We start from the raw sequence: 21,314 nt of genomic DNA on the forward strand, positions 1-21,314 counted from the left end.
TGTCTTGATAAAGTATAGTTTCCAGAGAAGCCCAATAGTCCTGTGGACATGGAGAGTTTAGAAACAGAATAATACTCTACCTCATTAAACAAATTAAAATAGCAACGGGATACCATTTTTCAACTAATAAATTAGCCAAGATCAAGAATAATATGCATCATGGTGGAGGGGGGCAGTGCAAAGAGTACCATAATGTGACAATGCAAATCAAAAGCCTTAAAAATGTGGGTACACTTGACTCAACAATCCCACTTTTAGGCATAGATCTTAAAAATAATGATACAGTGAACAATTTATGTATGATGGTACTAATGTGTGTTTATAAAAATTAAATTTAAATTTCAGTGGCAGGGGCACTGGGTGGCTCAGTGGGTTAAGTATCTGCTTTTGGCTCAGGTCATGACCTCAAGGTCCTGGGATCAAGCCCCATGTCCGGGACCCTCCTCAGTGTGGAGTCTTGCTTCTCCCTCTCCCTTTGCCTGCCATTCCACCCTGCTTGTTCTATCAAATAAATAAATAAAAATCTTAAAAAAATAAGTTTCAAGTGCAGAGGACTTGTATCAAAGAAATGGTTCATATGATGGAACATTTTTAAAAAATTAAGCTGTTGGGGCGCCTGGGTAGCTCAGTTAAATGTCTGCCTTCAGCTTAGGTCATGATCTCAGTGGCCCGGGATTGAGCCCTGCATCCAGCTCTCGGCTCAGCGGCAAATCTGCTTTTCCTTCTTTGATCTCTCTGCCTCTCTCTCTCTCAAATAAATAAAATTTTTAAAAGAAATCAAGCTGCACAAGATTTTTCATTTTTAAAAGGAAGATTTATTTAACAAGTTTCACTTAGTACAATACATCTAATGGAAATCACAATACAAGGAAAGGTTTAAATCAAAGTCTCAGAATCTCATACAAACAACATGACCAAACTCCTAAAGTATTGGTATTACATCTCAAAATTGTCCCAGATCTTTAAAAAAGTAAAAGTGTACACTCACGTGCCTTACAGGATATTAAACCAAAAAGCTAGAATTAACAAACATGCCAAATGTTTTCACTTTGAATCGTAGACACAGCTCCTATATTTGAGTTTTACAGAAAAGCATGTTTCTCAACATGCATCCAAAGTTTTCAAGGTATTGTGGTATAAGAGCAACATTTAACATAAGTGAAACTGCTTTAACCTAAATAATGCTTACTGCTTAGGTATACTCCTACAATGTAACTAACTTGAGGAAAGCTGAAAATTGTTTTAACAGTTATGGTCAATACTGAACGTTGTTATTACACCCTAGATGAATGTTTCAGTGTTCAAAATTACTGAGCTTAAAGTTGTAAAACCTTGACTTCCACTTTACAGTAAGCATGAATCACAAGCCTGTAATGCAAAACTGTTAAACTTAACTTTTGTTTTCTTAAAAAAAAAGGAAAGAATGAAAGAACGAAAGAACGAAAGAACGAAAGAAAGAAAGAAAGAAAGAAAGAGGAAGCTGACCAAGAGTGATCAGAATCAGTATTTCCCATTTACCAATCATACTGGATATACTAGACATCCCTCCCATTCTACAACTCCCATAAATGCAGAGATTTTATTTTTGTAATAGCTGTTTAGTATTGTTTACTTAAGCGAGGTTTGACTGATAGTCACTGGAGTTTTCCTGCAGCACTTGGTCATATCCACTCATACTGCTCTGACCACCGTACCCACCTCCATAACCCCCGCTTAGCTGCTGGCTGGCAGGGCCCCCATAACTAGATTGGTTGGATAAGCCCATTCCTCCCATCATTTGACTACCATATGCACCACCACTTGCCCCTGCTGTAGAATTCAAAAAGAGTTCTACATAGCTGTGATCATAAGCACCCCCACTTGTTCCTGCAGTAGAATTCAAGAAGAGCTCCACGTATCTGTGTTGCATATTAGCTTTGTCTTTTGCCATAGCTGCCACAGCATCTTCATGGGTAGCAAATTCAACATCTGCCTCACCAGTAACTCGGCCATCGGGTCCAATTTCAATGTGCACTCTCATGGGGTTAAGAGGTGAGAAAAAATTGTAAATATCATTCTCAGTGGCTCTGTAAGGTAATCCCCTCATGTGTACACAGTGCCCTGTGGTGCTCTGGAAACTGGACCCACCATCTCCATATCTATGGTCAGACATCCCTGAAAAACAGTAATTGAGGTCTCTTCCAAATCTATCAGACCCAAAGCCATAGCCATCATTATAGCCACCATAGTCATCATAGCCTCCATACCCTCCACCATAGGCACCACGCCTCATCCTTTCAAACCCAGTCCCTCTGCCAATACTATTATACCCTCTGCCAGCCCCTGGCCTATCATAAGGACCTGGCCGCTGCATAGCCATGAGCTTTCGCGGGGGGTCGTAGTGGGTTCGGACTTCAGCTCGGCTACTCTTGAAGATTTCAATGTACCTATGCCCTATTCTTTCCTTGTGTTTCTTTAAGGCCTTTTCAGCTATCTCCTGCGAAGCAAACTGCACAAAGGCCTCCCCCGTGCTCCGCCCCTGAAAGTCCACCGGCAGTGTCATCCCATTTGGCACAATTTCCAACCCTGAAAAGAACTGAACAATCTCTTCCTTGCTACAGCCAAATGGGAGTCCTCTAAGCCGGACGAAGCCATCGTTGGCAGTATCAGGACTATTCGGACCTGTATGCTTCAACACCCAATCCATTTCAACACTGTTGGACTTGAACACTTCAACGTATCTGTGTCCCATGGTTTCTCTGTCCTTCTTCAATGCCAATTTCACTTCATCTTCGGATTCAAGTTCGACAAACGCTTCACCACTTGGTCTGCCTTCTCTGGTATAGATGAAACGAATACCTGATGTGCCGTTTTGGATCTTGCAATCAGAGAAGAAGCGCATCACTTCATCAGCTGAGCAGGACCAGGGTAGGCCCCTGACCTTCACCACGAACCCCTCCCTGCCTTCCGTGCTCAGCATCATGATGATTGTTGGGCTCTTGGTGGCAAGCTTGGCTCAATGCAGTTTCAGTGTAGCTAAAAAAAAAATTAGAAGACTATTGTCATGGAAAAATGTTCACAACATAGTAAGAGAAAAAAGCAAACCAATAATATAAAACTCAAACGGATAGCTTTGTTCTAAAATATTCATATAAATAAAAAGACTGCACCAAATTTTTAATTCATTCATCCAAAGATTATTTACTCAATACCTATTATGTGTTGAATACCGTTAATAGTGGTTATTTCTGGGCAGTAGGCTTATGGGAACTTTTTTATTAAAGGAGTATTTTCTTTGGACATTTCTATGTTTTAGGTTTTCTATATTGAACATATATTAACATCATAGAACACAAAAGGCATAAAAAATCAGCAGCAAAATCACTGGAAGCTGTGAACAAATACGAGATAGCTATACCTGATTACATAAAAATGAAAAACTTCATTACATCAAAGGTAAGATTAAACAGAATTAAAAGACAATACACTTGAGAAGACACAACAGTACATTAATATCCTTATATAATGAACTCATGCCAATTAATAAAATCAAGGAAATATTAAGGCCTAAGCAATAAATGGGAAAAAGACATTAAGGGTGATCATACATTCATTTTATATTTTTCAACTGGCAAGTCCAGTACTTGGCTTTGGGATACAAGGATCAATAAACCAAGAAAGGGTTTATAGTCCTACAGGGGCATTATACATCTTTACTAAAGGCAAAAGGGCAAATAAACATTATTCCTGCTATGACAAAATTCTGTATAGCGTGAAAAGGTGGTATAAAACAGGGACTAGTTGGTCAATTCTAACAGTTGGCACAGAATTGTTTAAACAGACTCACCAGTTCAAGGATCCACAAATAAATTTTTAAAAATTACAATGGAGCATAAAATAGGATGAGCCCAGGCAAGAAGTTAAGGCTGGCAAGGTAGAGAGTAAGATCCCAAAGGCCTTACTTGATAGACAAACGTTAAGAGTCTTCTAAGGGTTTTAAAACAGAGGAGTGGGGTAGGGGAGTGAGGGTAAGGGAATGGGTAAGGGAGTGGGTAAGGGAGTGAGGGGAGGAAAGTGAGGTAACCAGAGCCTTTTCAAATAATAGATCACCCTGGCAACAGTGTGGAACTCAAACAGAGGGGGCTGGTGTGACACAAGCAGGATCAGTTATAACCCCAACCTCTTTTTGGCAATAAGGATTTCACCTAAGGCAACAGTTTTAAAAAAGAAAGGATAGCCCCTGGGTGGCTCAGTTGGTTAAGCAGCTGCCTTCGGCTCAGGTCCTGATCTCAGGGTCCCGGGGATTGAGTCAAGACATCCTGGAGCTCACTGCTTAGTGGGAAGTCTACTTCTCCCTCTCTCTCTGTTCCCCCTCCCCCCCACTTGTGTGTGGGCTCTCTTTCAAATAAATATTTTTAAAAATAAATAAATAAAAAAGAAAGGAAGGATGTAATCTACACATTGAAAGCAGTGGACTCTGCAGGACGTGATAACAGATTAAATACAGGAGGAATGCAGATGTGAGGATATAGGAGAGTTGTCTGAGAAATGTTCAAACTTCATCAATTATCAGAAATCGAAATTAAAACCAGAATTAATCAACATTTTTCACCTACCAAGACAGTGAAAATTAAACAGTAAGGATAAGCCAATGCTAATATTCAGGGTTCACAACCACTCCTAGAGGAGTGAAAGTAGATACAGTACTTCTGGAAAGCAATCTGGAAACATGTATCATGCCTTCTGATATAGTAAATCCATTTCAGATTATGTGCCCTAAAGAGATGATCTGAAATTCAGACAAAGATTTATGAAGCTATATATTCTTCAAAAGGTATTTTATTAAAGAGTATTACACAATTTTAAAATTACATAAATATTTAACAACATGAAGAACTACATATGCTATAATCTCATGAACCAGGATCACAGATGCTTTATAATCTCAACTATGTAAAAAAATATATATGTTTACATATTGTTTGACCCTGCTAAAATTCCTTCCGGAAACTGGTCAACAGAAATACTCACAAATGTTCACTGCTATTGCACTGTTACTAATGGCAGAAAATTAGAAACCTAACAATTCATCAATAGGTGAAAGGCTGAATAAATTACAGTATACTTTATCCTTAAAATGGAATCCTCCAGGCCTGAGTGGCTCAGTCAGTTAAGCATCTGCCTTTAGCTCAGGTCATGATCCCAGGGTCCTGGGGTTGAGTCGTGACATCAGGCTCCTTGGGAGGAGTCTGCTTCTTCCTCTCCTTCTCCCTCTACCTCTTCCCCCTGCTCGTGCTCTTTCTCTCACTCTCTAATACATAAAATCTTAAAAAAAGAAAATGGAATTCTATGCTGCATTTAAGAAAAAAGATCTGCCGTAATCTAGATTTCCAAAATGTATTAAATAGAATATGCAGAGTGTGATCCTATTTTAAAATATAAGCATGCAAGTATATATGTATGTAAATGCATAGAAGATCTGAAAGTATATAATACAAATTTGTTTTCTGAGAAAGCAGGAACTGGGGGAGGTAGACTGAAGTAGATTTTCACAATTTACTCCATATACTTCTTTATAATTTTAATTTTTAAAAATCACTGTAATTGAAACAAAATATTAGAAATATATATATATACATGGGGAATGCATCAAATGTTAATAGTGATTTCTCTGAGTGGCAAGTTTATGACTTTTTAAATGTTATTTTTTCAATTTCTTGTGCATTCTTAATTTTCTATACAGATTAATTTTATTTCAGCAAAAAATTTTAAATATTTTTTATAAAGTTTTCTAACTTTGTATATGTGCATGGCTTATCTGACATGGTCCTCTTGGAAAGAAAGTACAAAGTTTATTAACTGCCATAAAACTACACTGAGGATTCAGCCAACATTTACTAATTGCTTATTATATGCCTGGCACACTGCATCCTCAAATAATACTCTTCATATAAACCATCTTTAGGGGTGAGTGACAGATTAATGGGCTGGTCTTTAGCATGCCCTATCTCTTGGATGACCAATCCCATTTCATGTCCCTGTAGCACTCCAGAAATTAACATCCCTTCTGTAGTGGAAGGGAGATTCTGCTTCACTACTGTATCTCCTGGGAAGGCCACCAGGACTAAGTTGCTGAAGTAGGAACTAGGATTCCATTTGTGGGTTAAGAAATTGTGTATTTATATGTGTGTTATACACATACTTTTTATACACCAAAATGCTGAGTAGTTATCTCCTGGTGAGGAACTGCATGTATTTTTTAAATTTATACTATACTGTTATTTTTTGAATGTTCAAAACTAGGTGTAGGTTGTTATTATAAGTAGAAAAATAAGCGTTATTTAAATATTCAATTCAGTAAAAACATTTATTGGGCGCCTCGGTCAGGCACGCAGCGTTTGCCTAGATGTGACTCTACAGATAAAATTCACTTGGTGCGTCCCCCTACAATCAGTGGGGACTAAGTGCCTGAATGGATGGACGAGCACTCTGGCCACTAGTCTCAATATTTGTTTTTCCTAACCCAAGGACGTGGTTTTCAAGCGTTTTCACCTCACAGTTTCTCTTAAGGGTCCCCTGAGACCCACCCAGACAGACTGATATACAGAAACACATACACAGTCACGAACGTCCACCATTTCCCCACCAGGCGCAGCAAAGGCGGCTTCCCGGCACTGAGATGGGGGAGGGGGAGCGGGGGAGGGGAAAGCAGGGAACGAAAAAGGCGGAGGCGGCCCGCGGATCCTGCTTTGGTCTTCATCAGCACCACCCTCGGGTCCCCAGTTCCCACCCACACACCAACCTCTAACGATACCGGACAATTTTCCTCCTTCTTCCCTCAAACGGCTATAGCGAGACGGTAGACGACGACCAGAACTACTTCTGCTCACGTAAGCGGCTGATCACGTGACCACCTACGTCATGTGAGATCTCGGTCACGTGAGCAACTCTCGGCTTAGACTCGGGATCTCTTAAGTGCCGCACTTCCTTCTGGTATGGAAACAGGGAGGGCCAATATCAAGAAAGAAAGCGTGTGGTTGGTTGCGGTGCGCCTTATGTGACTGATCATTGGTTTGCCTCTGGGGATCACCGTCCCAGTTGCCCGAGAAACAATAACGTCGTTATTTAATAACTCACCGCTGATTGGTCCGCCCCTAAAGTTAAATTTAAAAGCCCAGATTACCAATAGAAATTTAACACTGCATTACGGTGACAATGAAGCTGAAGAGCCAGTTGCTGCAGCCGTGCTTCCTACTGGCACTTCGCTTCCTGGCCCTGGTTCTCTGGAGCGTCCCTGGGGCCAGGGCCCTGGACAATGGCTTGGCGATGACCCCTACCATGGGCTGGCTGCACTGGGAGCGTTTCATGTGCAACGTTGACTGCCAAGAAGAGCCAGATTCCTGTATCAGGTATGAGAGATACTGAGTACTCCCTTGCGTTCGCCTTTCCGTGTGTTCGTCTGTCTCTGTTTGGGGCAATAGAGGGTCTCAGAGGGAACATTTGACCCTGAGGCACGGCTCCCCTATTACTGCTGCTTTTTTATCCTCAGCAAACTGCCCTGGTTGGCAACTAGCCCCAAACTTTCTCTGGCGTGACCCCTTCTATGGTAGGAGTCGGGTCAGCAGCCTCTGCTTCTCCGTCTGTCTGTGCCGGATCACCCAACTAGGGACTTTATCCATTCACCATCCAGTCCTATTCAGACTCTTCTAGTGAACTGCTGTTCTGTCCCTGCCAGGCACTGTTAGTGACCACAGCTGGGGTGAGTAGGAGAGACAGAGGACTAAGCCACGTGCAAGTTCTTCTGCTTTTTGGGTGAGGAGTTCCTTGGCTGTGACTGGAGGGAGTTTAGAGGAACCATGGAGTCTCTGAGATATCCCCACCCCTCACTCTCTTGAGTGTGGCATCTGGCTCGAAGGTTGACCTGGAGGAACTTTACAAAGGTTTCCTCCTATCCAAATGTGGAGTGTTCCGTAAGCGGAAATGGCATAAAGTAACTACGGAATTACAATTAATTTATTTTTTTTAAGATTTTATTTATTTATTTATTCATGAGAGACATAGAGAGAGGCAGAGACACAGGCAGAGGGAGAAGCAGGCTCCATGCAGGGAGCCCGACGTGGGACTCCATCCCGGGTCTCCAGGATCACGCCCTGGGCTGAAGGCGGCGCTAAACCGCTGAGCCACCCGGGCTGCCCTACAATTAATTTATATAGAAACATTTCAAGCATTCCCAGACTCGAAGAATAACCTCTCTTGTTTGTTTGTTTGTTTGTTTGTTTAAGATTGATTGATTGATTGATGATAGACAGAGAGGCAGGCTCCATGCCGGGAGCCCCAGGATCGCACCCTGGGCCAAAGGCAGGCGGCAAACCACCGAGCCACCCAGGGATCCCCCCTCTCTTGGTTTTGATGCACAAAATAAATGGAGATAAATTACAGATGCTCACAGACACAGTTCAAAGCTGTGGTGGTTTAATGCTGAGGAATGTAGTTCCGAACACATATTTCCTTTTGCCTTTTCCTTTTTTTCCCTAAGTAGTGGTTGGCTTATTTTTATATCTGATAATAAAACTAATGCATGATCATTGCAAAAAATGTAGACAGTAGAGTATAATGAAACTAAAGTTTTCCTGGCACAGAATAAGCACTTAACAAATTCAAATCATATGTATATAATTTATTTAAGCAATCTCCTGTTGATAGCTATTCAAGCTCTTCCATTTTTTTAATTCTTGTGAAGCTGTGTTAACCATCCTTATATATCATAAGATTCTTGCCTTAGAAGTGTAATTACTGGATCCAAAGGTATGCCCATTTTGTTACATATAAAACTATCCTCCCCAAAAGTCTTACAAATGCACATTCCCAAGAACAGTGTATGAAAATGTCTATTTCCCCACACGCTGGCCAACACTGCATTTTTGTTATTCCTTTAAAACAACAACAACAAAAAACTTTGTCAATATGGTGTTTTTATTTCCACTTACTGTTTTTTAATTGAAATGTTTTGAGTTTGGTTTTGGGGTTGTGTGTGTGTGTATGTTTGGTCTATCATATTATGAATATGGTGACTTATGTTGGTTTTGCATGAATGTGTCAAAAACATCAATTTTTTCTTTTATGATTTCTGGCTCTGCATCATGCTAAGAAAGTCTTTACCTGAAAATAATATAGTCATCTACATTTTCTAGTGGTATTTTTATGGATTTTTAAAATTTTAAAATCTTTAATCCATCTGGACTTTATTTTCCTATAAGGAATGCCACATTTAATATATAGTAAATTCCTGGGGCACCTGGGTGGCTCAGTTGGTTAAGTATCTGCCTTCAGTTCAGGTCATGATCCCAGGGTCCTGGGATCTCTGCTCAGCGGGGAGCCTGACTGTCCCTCTCTGTCTACCCCTCTGCCTGCTTGTTTGCGCACGTGTGCTCTCTCTCTCTCAAATAAATAAATATTTTAAAACTATGTATATACTAAATTCCATGGTACCAGATGGCTGGAAAGATCTCTTTCAGAACTTTGTCTTTAATTCCACTGATTTGTGTATTCTAATGCTATTGTACTATACTAGCTTCATTTATCTTTTGTGGAATGTTCATATGTTTTCTCTTAGGTGAACTTTTGAATCATGTTGCCAGCTTCCTTAAAAAGTCCTTTTGGGGTTTGTTCAGGGTTTTATTAAATGTATAAGGAAAAAAATGTATAAGGGACGCCATTAAGAAAAATGTATAAAGGTGTGTTTTGATATTGAGTTTTCTTATTCCAGAGCAAAATAATGTCTCTCCACTTACTGAAATCATGAGAACATTATAGTTTTATTCATATGAATCCTGCACATGTCTTAAATTTGTCTCTAGGTATTTTAGGTTTTTCTGTTGCTTTTTTGGTTGCTCTTGTGAATGGTATCTTTTTTTTCCAAACAGGTTATTGTTGATATTTAAGGAAGCTGTTGATTATAGTAACTTTGTAGTTTCTTACTTCACTCAACTTTCTTCTTCTAATTACCTTTTCAATTTCATGTATTTCCCATTCCTAATTGTTTGAGGTACTTAGCGTGGAAGTATTCAGGCAGGGAGGAATAAAAAAGGGCCCAGTCCATTTTACCTTACACTGATTGCCACTGAACTGGGCAGTAACTGGGTTGAAACAAATTGCAACACCCCAAGATGCCTAATCATTTGTTTAATGAATTGCAATGATTCTTGGAATTTCTCTTTCAGTGAGAAGCTCTTCATGCAGATGGCAGAACTCATGGACTCAGATGGCTGGAAGGATGCAGGTTATAAGTACCTCTGCATTGATGACTGTTGGATGGCTCCCAAAAGAGATTCAAAAGGCAGACTTCAGGCCGACCCTAAACGCTTTCCTAATGGGATCCAAAGCCTTGCTAATTATGTGAGTTTATAGATTATTCTCTTTCATTCAGGAGACTGTAAGTACTTTTGGACTGCAGCTTGTTCAGAAAAACTGAGAAAGTATTATCTATCAAATTGTAAGGCTTATCAGGTGGAATTTTCAGTCTATTAGCAGACCTTTGTTTTGCAATAGCTTTTGAGGCCCATCTGAGAGAAGTTCTCCTTTTGCTGAAACCACTGAGTTCTCTAGGAGGAAGAAGGAACTTGGTTCTTGACATGCGTGCATATATTTCCATATGTTTTAAGCAGCTATTACAATTGTAGTATAACTAGAAGATAGAAGGAATATATTCTGGAACTTACAGAGTAATACAGCTGGACGCTTAGGTAAAGGCCATGAAGACAGATTTATTCAGTACTACTGCAATAGGGAAAAAGCCAAACTCAATTTCAAATACAACAGAGACAAGTGGGGTTTTATAGTCAATGAGCAGACTTGGGGTCAGTGGATGGAAATTACCAAGAGGAGACATCAAGGGCAAGAGGATTCTTGCTAAAGGCAGGCCAAGGGTAGGGGATAAGAAACTTGATCAGTTATCAGGAGTAGGGAGATGATTTGGCAGGATTCTTGCTGAAACAACATGAGGCCCATTTGAGGGCACAGAGGAGCCAAAGGTATGGTCATGGTGAGAGTCTCTTTCCAGATAATTGTGTCATTGCTATGGAAAGGTAACTTTTAGGATCCCACCAGAAAAAGATGAGTGATAGCTTTCCCTTTAGTTCAGTATCATAGCTTAGGTGTATAGTTTGAATTCAGCAGAATTGGAGACTTTGTCTCCCAGCTAACTCACCTGGATAATTTTAGAGGTTTGTGAAAAAAGTCCCTGATGCCTAGTGAAATATACTTTGTCTGTGCCCACAGCCTGGAGTGGTTCTCTCTACTTCATGGTTGCCCTTCTGTTGGGGTGATCCTTTCCTCTCATTTCAGGTCCATAGCAAAGGACTGAAGCTAGGAATTTATGCAGATGTTGGAAATAAAACCTGTGCTGGCTTTCCTGGGAGTTTTGGACACTATGACATTGATGCCAAGACCTTTGCTGACTGGGGAGTAGATCTGCTGAAATTTGACGGTTGTTACTGTGACAGCGTGGAACATTTGGAAAATGGTACGTTTCATTCAAGAGATATAGCCATGAGCAAAAGGAGGAACTTGGAGTCCAGGGTAACTGGAGCATCCAAAGAGCTAATCTTCACATTTTAAATGTTCAGTCATAGTACTGGAAATAATTATTCTCTATGTGCCAGAGCTCCTACCTCTTCTTTTCTTTCAGCTCTCCATGCATTCATTCATGCATGCATATAAAATTCATGCATGCCTAATCATGGCTCATACTGTGCACATTTCATTCAAGAGGGCTCTGAGTTCATTACAAATAGTTATTGTAACCTTCCAGAACATCTCTTGGGAAAGCATCTGGAATGTCAGTCACAGAAAAAGAGCATCTTCATTCCTGCCTTTCCTCAGTATATGCACCATCCCACACTACCTCCTCAGAACAATCCCAACAGTCTGGGAGGTACTAAACACAATTTAATCACAGAGCAGCCACCTATCTCTGCTGCTGGTTAAAATATAACCGTGGCCCTTCCAGGCAGCCTCTTTTTTTTTTTTCCTCAGGCAGTGTCTTTCTAAAATACATAACACCAGCTGGAAATTCCCTTATTTCCCTCATTTTCCCCATTGTTTTCTCATACAGGTTATAAGCGTATGTCCCTGGCCCTGAACAGGACTGGCAGAAGCATTGTGTATTCCTGTGAGTGGCCCCTTTATATGTGGCCTTTTCATGAGGTGAGCTAGTGAGCACAGAATCCAGTAGAGCTTTGCTGATAGATTTTTCAGAACCTGAGAACAAAGGATCGCCTTCAAAGTCCAATCTTAACAGTCTCATCCTACCATCCCTCTCAGGATCTAACTACTTCTCACCATTTCCACTGCTATAATTGGATTCTAAGCTACCATCACCTGGGACCTCAGTCATCTTTGATTCTAACCTTTGTCTCATAGTACACAACACATCCACCAGTAATCCTATCAGTACAATCTACAAAATACATCCCGAATCAGCCCACTTATTTCTGTCTCTGTTGCATCCACCCTGGTCTTCCAAACCACCCTCATCTCCACCCAGACTACATCATCAGCCTAGTCTGCATCCACTGTCCTAACCATCCATTTTTGGAGCAGCATCACAGTGATCTTGTTAAAATGTAAATCCTATCACTCCCCTGCTTTAAAAAGCATTAGCTGGCTTCCCCAGGCACTCGGAATAAAAGCAGACTCCATTGACCCAGACCTGGCCTGCCTCCATCCACCCATTACTCTTTCCATGGCTGCACTGGGTTTTCTATCTGTCCCTCAGACTGGTAAGTCTGCTGCTGCCTTGAGGACTTTACACTTTTGTTTTTTCACCTAGTACATTCTTCCTCCAGGATTTTTAAATTGCTGCATCCTTCTACACATTGAAGTCCCAAACCAAATGCCACATATTCGGACAGCTCTTCTCTACTATAAAATAGCCCTCTATCCGTTTATTCCTTATCACATTGATCTGAATTTCCTTTTAAGAGCTTAGCACTGTATGGAATTATTTGTTGACTGACTTATTGTCTGTCTACCCCACTAGAATGTAAGCTCCAGGAGGGCAGGGACCTTGTCTGACTTGTCAGTCTCTCTAGCTTATGGTAAGTGTTGAATAATTACTTATAGAATGAATGAATTACTTATAGAATGAATCTGTCATTCCCTTCTAATCTCTGCAAAATGCTCTCCCCTCTTTCTCAACATCCTAAACCTGATACTCTACCTCCCTATCTACAAACTTGTATTCATTCCGTTAATAAATTATGTGCCTAGGATTCAGATTACTTTATCCTATGCTTGTATGTCCTATGTAATTTTGCAGCTTTTATTTTTACTAATAAGGATCATTTTAGTTATTTTTTATTACAAAAACGATACATATCCATTTTAGCAAAGTGTGAAAATACAGTAAGTTGTGAAAAAAATTAAAGTCTTCCATAATCTCAATACTTAGTTACCCTTTGGTAAATTTCTAGCACAAACAGTATTAAAGCCATTTTAGTAGGGATTTTAATTTAGATGGCCTACTTCTGAAGCTGACTTCTTACAATGAAATTCCATTATGATCAGAATTTAGCTCTCCTCATAGAGACCTTTAATCTGTAAACTACAACTTGACTGTTTTTGTCTTGCAAGAATGTTAGGAGAAAGTAAACAGAAGAGTTATGTCTGTTTCCACAGCCCAATTACACAGAAATCCGACAGTACTGCAATCACTGGAGAAATTTTCAGGATGTTTATGATTCTTGGCAAAGTATAAAAAGTATCTTGGCCTGGACATCTTCTAACCAGAAGAGAATTGTTCATGTTGCAGGACCAGGGGGTTGGAACGACCCAGATATGGTAAGAATCTGAGCCCTCCTTGCTCAGGCCCCTGCACTGGATCTGTTTCCTATTTGATTTTTCAAGGGAAAATTCTTGGGACACCTGGGTGGCTCAGTTGGTTAAGTATCTGCCTTTGGCTGCCGTCACAATCCCAGGGTCCTGGGATCAAGCCCCACATTGGGCTCCCTGCTCAGCGGGGAGCCTGCTTCTCCCTCTCCCACTCTCCTTGCTTGTGCTTGCTCTCTCTGTCAAATAAATATTTTTTTTAAAAAAGGCAAAATTCCTGGAAGCAGGCCTTATCTGAGAGTACTCAGAGCAAGATGCCTTAGAAAGTGGCTTCTCAGAAGTACGGGGAGCCTTATTTGGTGCAAATGCCAACAGGAAGTTTTTGGACTAAACCTTTGGGAGCGGTAGAGTTCATCCACTGCTCTCCTGCTGTGGCATGGAAGTTTCTGACATTTGAAGAAACGAGATATCTGTGTGGCTTCCTCTTCCCTGTTCTCATAGTCTGTATTTGTCAGTGGATACTCTGTGTAACTAATGCCCTTATCCTAATTGTTGACAATAGAGAAAGTTTCACTTCATATAATCAGGAAAGTTCCTTTTTAGCTTATCTAAAAGTAGCACGACTTTCATCGGCTTGTGTAGTGTGAAGGTGAGGGTATCAGATGGTGGTCACAGGGGCTTCACCAAGTCTCCGCTCTTCCTCCAGTCTTCCAGTTCTTGAGCCTAGAGGGGATGTGTACGGTGATCTCTGACATGAAGTCTTTGCTCTTAGGCTTAAAGTGCATGGGGGCCGTGCATTCCTCCCAGCAGTAGTCGCTTCACCGCTAACCTGTTTGGGCCTAGAAGTGTTCCTCATCTGTAAATGTGATTTAAAACCTAAGCCATGAATATGTCTTATTTATTAAAACAAAAGGTTTAAAAAAAAAAAAAAGAAAGTGGCTTCTCTGCATCTAGGCAACATTAAAAGTGTTTCATTTTTTTAATTTAAATTCTTGCTTTTCTTTGTCCCAGCTAGTGATTGGTAACTTTGGCCTCAGCTGGGATCAGCAGGTAACTCAGATGGCCCTGTGGGCTATCATGGCCGCTCCATTACTCATGTCCAATGACCTCCGGCATATCAGCCCTCAAGCCAAAGCCCTCCTTCAGAATAAGGATGTAATTGCCATCAACCAAGACCCCTTGGGCAAGCAGGGGTACCGGCTTAGAAAGGTACAGTAAATAAGGTTCTATGGGATAAAATAGGAATTGGCCAGTAACATACTCTCTTGCCCTCTTGTTTTTACAGTTCATCCAAATGTTTGTGTGTTTGAGATGGAATGGCTTTGTGCTCAAGTACCACCATTGCCCTAGACCCAAATCTGTTACATAAGAGGATGTACACTCATCTTTTGAGAATATTTACTTTTAATCTTCAAATCATAATCAGCAATGAGGCTCCTTTTTTGCTATTACTTTATTTCTAAAGCATGCTGTAGGATTTTAATTTTTCCTGGAAGTGCTCAATAGTTCTGACAATAACACTGAATGCCACTACTACTAAGGCAGCTTCTTGTTACCAAGTTGTCACACCTATTTTCTTGGCTTACTTTTCAGGAAGACAACATCGAGGTATGGGAACGCCCACTCACGGACTTAGCCTGGGCTGTGGCTATGGTAAACCTGCAGGAGATTGGTGGACCTCGTTTTCATACCATCTCTCTTGCTTCCCTGGGTCAGGGGATGGCCTGTGTTCCTGACTGCACGATCACACAGCTCCTGCCTGTGAAGAGCCAGCTTGGGTTTTATGAATGGACTTCAGATTTAAAAATTAAGATAAATCCCACAGGCACTGTTTTACTTCGGCTGGCAGCAAACTAAACTACACTAAAAAGTCTTTTTTAAATATATATTTTGTTGGGGCCTCTGTGGCTCATCAGTTAAGTGTTCTGACTCTTGGTCTCGGCTCAGGTCTTTCAGGTTCCTGAGCTTCAGCCCTACGTCAAAAGGAAAAAAATGGTGTATTTTGTTGCCAGTGACTACTCCACTGGTGTCTCTCTTTTCTTCCACTCCACTTCAGCTGTTCCTCTCTCCTTCAATAAAATTTTCCAGTGGAGCTTTATAAAAATTTCTGAAGGCACCCTTAGTATTTTGGGGAAAAGCTTTTGAAACAAATATGACTGATAAGAAACAGGTATAACTTATTGGGCCCTTTTGTATGTGCCAGGCAGTGCAGTGTTCTAAATGCAGTATAGGGACCCATTTGAATCCTTAACAACCGAGGCAGGTACAATCCACTATAAACTGCTAGCAGGATTTCAGCCCAGACTTTTTTTTTTTTTTTTTAATTTTTATTTATTTATGATAGTTACAGAGAGAGAGAGAGGCAGAGACACAGGCAGAGGGAGAAGCAGGCTCCATGCACCGGGAGCCCGACGTGGGATTCGATCCCGGGTCTCCAGGATCGCGCCCTGGGCCAAAGGCAGGCGCCAAACCGCTGCGCCACCCAGGGATCCCTCAGCCCAGACTTTTAACCCTTACACTGCCACCTACTGAGGTGCCTGGATGTCACTGCTTACAATCTTAGCCCGAAGGGAAGATTAAAACAAATCTACTGTAATTGAAGGGCAAAAAATACCCCAGCAGGAATGACTTCCAGAGGCTACCCAATGGCCCACATTACTGAATTTTTATGGAACCATCTTGTCAAGAAACACTCCACCACTTAAGTTTCCATATCCTAAGGTTGCTTTCAATCTAGATCCAACAAATGCAGATGGCTTACATTGACCAGTGATAGCTGATCTCTGGCCTGAACACCCTCTCCCCTTTAAGTTGCCTCCTCTCCAGGATGTGATGATGCCATGACCTTCAGATTGGGTTATGTGGGATTGGATCTCTTTTTTAAGTGGAGGGGGGAGTGTGCAGAGGCAGACTGAGAACCCCAGGCAGGCTCCATGCCCAGGGAAAACTGACACAGGGCTCAATCTCACAATCCAGAGATCATGACCTGAGCCAAAATCGAGTCACTTAAAAAGCCACCCAGGCAACCTGGGAATGGATCATTTTAAAGGAATTTCCAGGCATTAGTTCCCTCCTTTTCCTACAATTGATTTGCCTGCGAACCAATCTGTAGTCAGTTTCAAGCCTGCTCATCACCTTTTCCCACTTGACCAAAAGCAGCAACTCACTCATCCTGAATGTACAACAGCACATAATTAGCAGGGGACAAAGGCCCTCAAAATACAAAGTGCATGCCGTAACAATTCCTTTGCCTGTCAGGTGATTACTCGAGTAATCAGTTGCTAAAACTGACAAACCCAGACTAATCACCCACAGAAACAAGGTAATTTTGGAAGAAAACCGTTCCATCTCACTGACATACTTCCAGTTACCAAAGTGTATCACTTATGTGCTTTGCCTCCAGTTTTGCTGCACAATATGAAAAGCTGAACATAATCAAGGATACAAAGAGGAAAAGGATGTAATAAAGTTTCCAACTAGGAGACATCTTTAAAAAACGAGATAATCCCTGTTAAATTCTGCCAGGCAGCTTAATTCACTAGAAATTATATCTTCTGCAGTTATTTCAAGATGAAAATTTAGGTCTACTTTAAAATTTGAAGTGGGGGGGCCTGGGTGGCTAAGTGGTTAGGCACCTGCCTTTGGCTGAGGTAGTGATCCTGGGGTCCTGGAATCAAGTCCCATGATCAGTCTCCCCATGGGAAGTCTGCTTCTCCCTCTGCCCATGTCTCTCATGAATAAATAAATCTTTAAAAGATAAAATTTGAGGGGGCATGTCAAAATTTTTGAGCAAGTTAGAAGAGTACGTCTGAGAACATAATGTAGTATGTAGTCTGCATAGAAAAGTGGGCCTAAATTCCTCATTAAATGATTGGAATAGCAAGAATATAAGAGAAATTCTTTCACTCTTGGTAAACCTTACATTCACTATGGATATAACTGTTACCATGGAACTCTACTCAGGTCCCATGATAACCTTTGCTTAAATAACCTAAGTGCCAAATTGGAAAATCAAAATGTTTGATGGGACTTCAACCAGTTCAAATCCAATCCAAAATGAGTCAAGTAGGGCAGCCCCGGTGGCCCAGCAGTTTAGCGCCGCCTTTGGCCTCGGGTGTGATCCTGGAGACCCGGGACTGAGTCCCATGTCGGGCTCCCTGCATGGAGCCTGCTTCCCCCTCTGCCTATGTTTCTGCCTCTGTGTCTGTCATGAATAAATAAAATCTTAAAAAAAAAAGTACCCAGAAGAATCAAGTATAAATTGCCCCACAAGGGGAATTTGATGGCACTAGTTTATTTCCCTCTTAAAAAGACCAATTGCAACCAAATGAAGTGAACGTAACATCAAGATTTTATTGTCTTCATAACAAAATATGAAGTTTAGAACTGGATCACTTGGCCCTGTAATGGAACAGAAAAAAAATTAAGTTTTTTTTTCTTTTATAATGTTGCAAAGAACATCTACTCTCTCAAGTACACGGTTTATCCCCCTAAAGGGATCACCATCTTTTAATTAAGTCAAGTCTCCTCATGCCAAAACCAACACCAAAAACCTCATACCTTCAGCTATGGCTCTAGTTATCTGAAGAGCATTACCCCATTTCAGATTCCACCATCAGTAAATGGAGAGAAATATTCAACTCTCCCAAGAGAAATGATTGCACCTTCCACCCGAAATTATATACCTTTCTCTTCTTATCTCCTCCCAGTTCAAAATGCTTGCATCTCTTAATAGCCAGCATTCTCTTCGATCTGCAGTTGGGCTCAACACATTCAAGCCTCAGCACAATCTTCTTTGTAGTTTTAGCCTGGAAAAATAGAAGTCAACCCCTTCATAAATCACTGCAGAAAATCCTTTTTCAAAATAGACTGTTGGGTTAAGTACCACTTAAAAGGGAAGCTTTGCAAATGACAGAGTTGTGGCAATTTGTATTTAGCTACAAGGAGAAAATAGAAATGTGAAAATCAGTGCATTTAAGAGAAAACTTAATAGCAAGGGTAGGAGCTTGTCTAACTGCCATCAAATTCTCTATTATCAAACATCCCAAAGTAGACCTCATCAAGTAGGCATTCGTAAAACCGCCTTGAGCTTGTGGCCTTTCACTAGCTCTACAGTTGTACTCCCCGCAACCAAAAATGGGTCAACAAAGTGCATAAAAACAATGAAATAAACACAACTTTCTCATTAAATAGGGTCAGTAACTTACTTAAGACCTAAGTCTGGAGACTACCTAAGTTTGTCTATAATTAATGTCCATTCAACTATATTATTTAACTCAAGGTACACTAATCAACTTTTTAAGCCTACTCCTATCATCAGAATTCTACTTCTGCCTGTTCAGTTCTCAAAAAAACAAAACCTGGGCGGAATCTCCCCACCTTTTAAACAAGTTAGCCGAATGTGAAAAGGCAATCTGCCATTCCTTTTACCACTTTGAGATCCAACCATTTATTTACGGCACCTAAATGAACATTGAAGTTATTCCTTAGTACTTTCTGGAACGATGTTGAATGCTGAGCAAAGCACCAAAAGAAATGCTGTGTTCATAGGAATGCCGTTCCAGGGACTATACATATGCTTTAAGGGATAGCCAATCACATTTAGGACAGAACAGAAACTCATTTGACCTGGATGAGAATGACAGAACTCAGGAGACCCATGGAAGGCCTAAATGAGGATTCCAAAGAGCTTTAAAACTTCCTGAGATCAGTAGTAGACTGCAGGCTTCCGAACGGAGAAGCAAAGTGAGACGAATTCTTACTGCAAGCAAGGGCTGAGGATTCACTAGGGTAGAACAGGGAATAGGGCAAAGGAAAGGATTCACTGGTGTGCTCAAACTTCAGTCCTTAGGAAGGCAGGGAACATTACTTGATAGCGCCTCTTCAAAAAGGGAAGAACAAAAATAAAATACTGAGAGGGTGCAGTATTGTCAGACCTGGGTAGTACTCCCAGCTCCACTGCCTACTGGACATGTCACTGCATTAACAGAGAACTTCACTGAAACTATGGAAACACATGTAGAAGTGTGAGCTACAGAAAAATGCAAGGTCTTTGCCACAGTAAGTGGGAAGCATGTCAAATAGTAATTACTAACCTTTTTCCGGAAGATCGGCTTAGTCTGCCCACCATAGCCACTCTGCTTCCGGTCATAACGCCGCTTTCCTGGGAGAATGAAGTGGTTTGTTATGCTATACCAAAGATAATAAATCACAGCTGCCACATGGAAAACTTACAGGTTTTTCCTTAGGTTTTCCAGCAGAAATAGCAATACCCAAGGGTAGGGGGAAGGCACGGGACTGCTCAGATTTCTACTACTACCCGAATGATGCATTAAAACCAAATTACGGGGCAGCCCGGGTGGCTCAGCTGTGTAGCGCCACCTTCGACCCAGGGCGTGATCCTGGAGACCGGGGATCGAGTCCCACGTCAGGCTCCCTGCAAGGAGCCTGCTTCTTCTGCCTGTGTCTCTGCCACTCTCTGTCTCTCATGAATAAATAAATAAAGTCTCTAAAAAAATAAAATAAAATAAAAACCAAATTACGTACAGAATGTCTTACCCTGAGCGTAAAGAGAATCTTTGCCTTTCTTGTACTGTGTCACTTTGTGGGGTTGGTGCTTACCACACTTCTTGCAGAAAGTCCGGCGGGTTTTAGGAACATTCACCTAGTAAAAAAACAGTTCAGAACGAGTAGCGTTATCAGATACCAAATGCACAACGCCCTAAACCACCCAGCTGAAGCTAAGACATCCCAGGAGGGCTCGACGCTCAGACTCCTTTGTTAGCACAGAACACTCGACTAGAAGGTGGTACAACCACATGTGCTTCCAGTACTGCAGCCTTGTTAGGCCCCAAAATGATGACAGTGCATATTCCCTCCATTCCCCGCTAGGTCTACCGCTTTGATCCCATCACTTCATTTATTGGCCCCGAAACCCAGTGCCGATCGGGGCTAAATACGGTTTCTTTGATACAACGAGTCCACGCGTGGGCCTAGAGCCATTCTCGGATGGCACTCGTCAAAATGGGTGAAAAGATTAAACTGGATGCTACCGGGCCCGCTGCCCAAGATCCTACCATCTTTGCGAGAGCGCTATCGGCACGGAAAGAAGGAGGTAGCGCCGGAAACGGAAGTATATAGGCGGTTTCTGGTCGCTCTTGCTCATGGGAGGCGGCGAGAACGACCATAGAGTCTAAGCCTCCGTGAGTACTGCCCTCTGGCGGCGGAGAGGACTCCTTTCGGAGCCGTGGGCGGGAGCTCAAGGAAGGGCTCTGCCTGAAGGGGATCCTGTCTTGCAATTCCTCGGGTCCTCCAGCTTTGCAGCTTTTCCTCCCTTCATCACTTTTGGCGGACGCCGCTAGGTAGCAGCGTTAAATGAAGGAAGCAGTACTCGTTCTGGATCCTCGGGCGTCTCTGTCCCTATCTCCAAGGGAAGCGAGGAGTAGGATCAAATGGAAGGGCCCTACACACCCATGTTCTTACTGTTTCACTTCAAAGACATTGGGAAT

General features: G+C 41.6%; 3 protein-coding genes across 5 annotated transcripts; 1 reads left to right on the plus strand and 2 right to left on the minus strand.

The window, feature by feature from the left end:
- Positions 1-792: 792 nt before the first annotated feature.
- On the minus strand, positions 793-6,923 carry HNRNPH2 (heterogeneous nuclear ribonucleoprotein H2). Of its 3 annotated transcripts, none has more exons than XM_072815830.1 (2): positions 6,794-6,923; positions 793-3,015 (listed from the first exon to the last, which is right to left on the minus strand). In XM_072815830.1, exon 2 carries the CDS (start codon positions 2,960-2,962, stop codon positions 1,613-1,615), a length of 1,350 nt encoding a protein of 449 aa, XP_072671931.1. In that variant the 5' UTR covers positions 2,963-3,015; positions 6,794-6,923; the 3' UTR covers positions 793-1,612. The 3 variants fall into 3 exon arrangements, with proteins under 3 accessions (XP_072671931.1, XP_072671929.1, XP_072671930.1); XM_072815828.1 differs by having other exon boundaries at positions 6,782-6,919; XM_072815829.1 differs by lacking the exon at positions 6,794-6,923 and adding an exon at positions 3,827-3,967.
- Positions 6,924-7,063: 140 nt separating this feature from the next.
- Positions 7,064-15,726, plus strand: GLA (galactosidase alpha). Its single transcript, XM_072815831.1, has 7 exons — positions 7,064-7,388; positions 10,200-10,374; positions 11,323-11,500; positions 12,092-12,183; positions 13,657-13,818; positions 14,818-15,015; positions 15,400-15,726. Exons 1-7 carry the CDS (start codon positions 7,195-7,197, stop codon positions 15,661-15,663), a joined length of 1,263 nt encoding a protein of 420 aa, XP_072671932.1. The 5' UTR covers positions 7,064-7,194; the 3' UTR covers positions 15,664-15,726.
- Positions 15,727-18,134: 2,408 nt separating this feature from the next.
- RPL36A (ribosomal protein L36a) lies at positions 18,135-21,111 on the minus strand. Its single transcript, XM_072815832.1, has 5 exons — positions 20,883-21,111; positions 20,365-20,470; positions 19,902-19,969; positions 18,492-18,614; positions 18,135-18,207 (listed from the first exon to the last, which is right to left on the minus strand). The coding sequence occupies exons 1-5, from the start codon at positions 20,991-20,993 to the stop codon at positions 18,187-18,189; spliced, it is 429 nt and encodes a 142-aa protein (XP_072671933.1). The 5' UTR covers positions 20,994-21,111; the 3' UTR covers positions 18,135-18,186.
- Between the last annotated feature and the right edge of the window lie 203 nt (positions 21,112-21,314).

Source organism: Canis lupus, chromosome X (genome assembly GCF_048164855.1).
Source record: "Canis lupus baileyi chromosome X, mCanLup2.hap1, whole genome shotgun sequence".
NCBI lineage: Eukaryota > Metazoa > Chordata > Mammalia > Carnivora > Canidae > Canis > Canis lupus.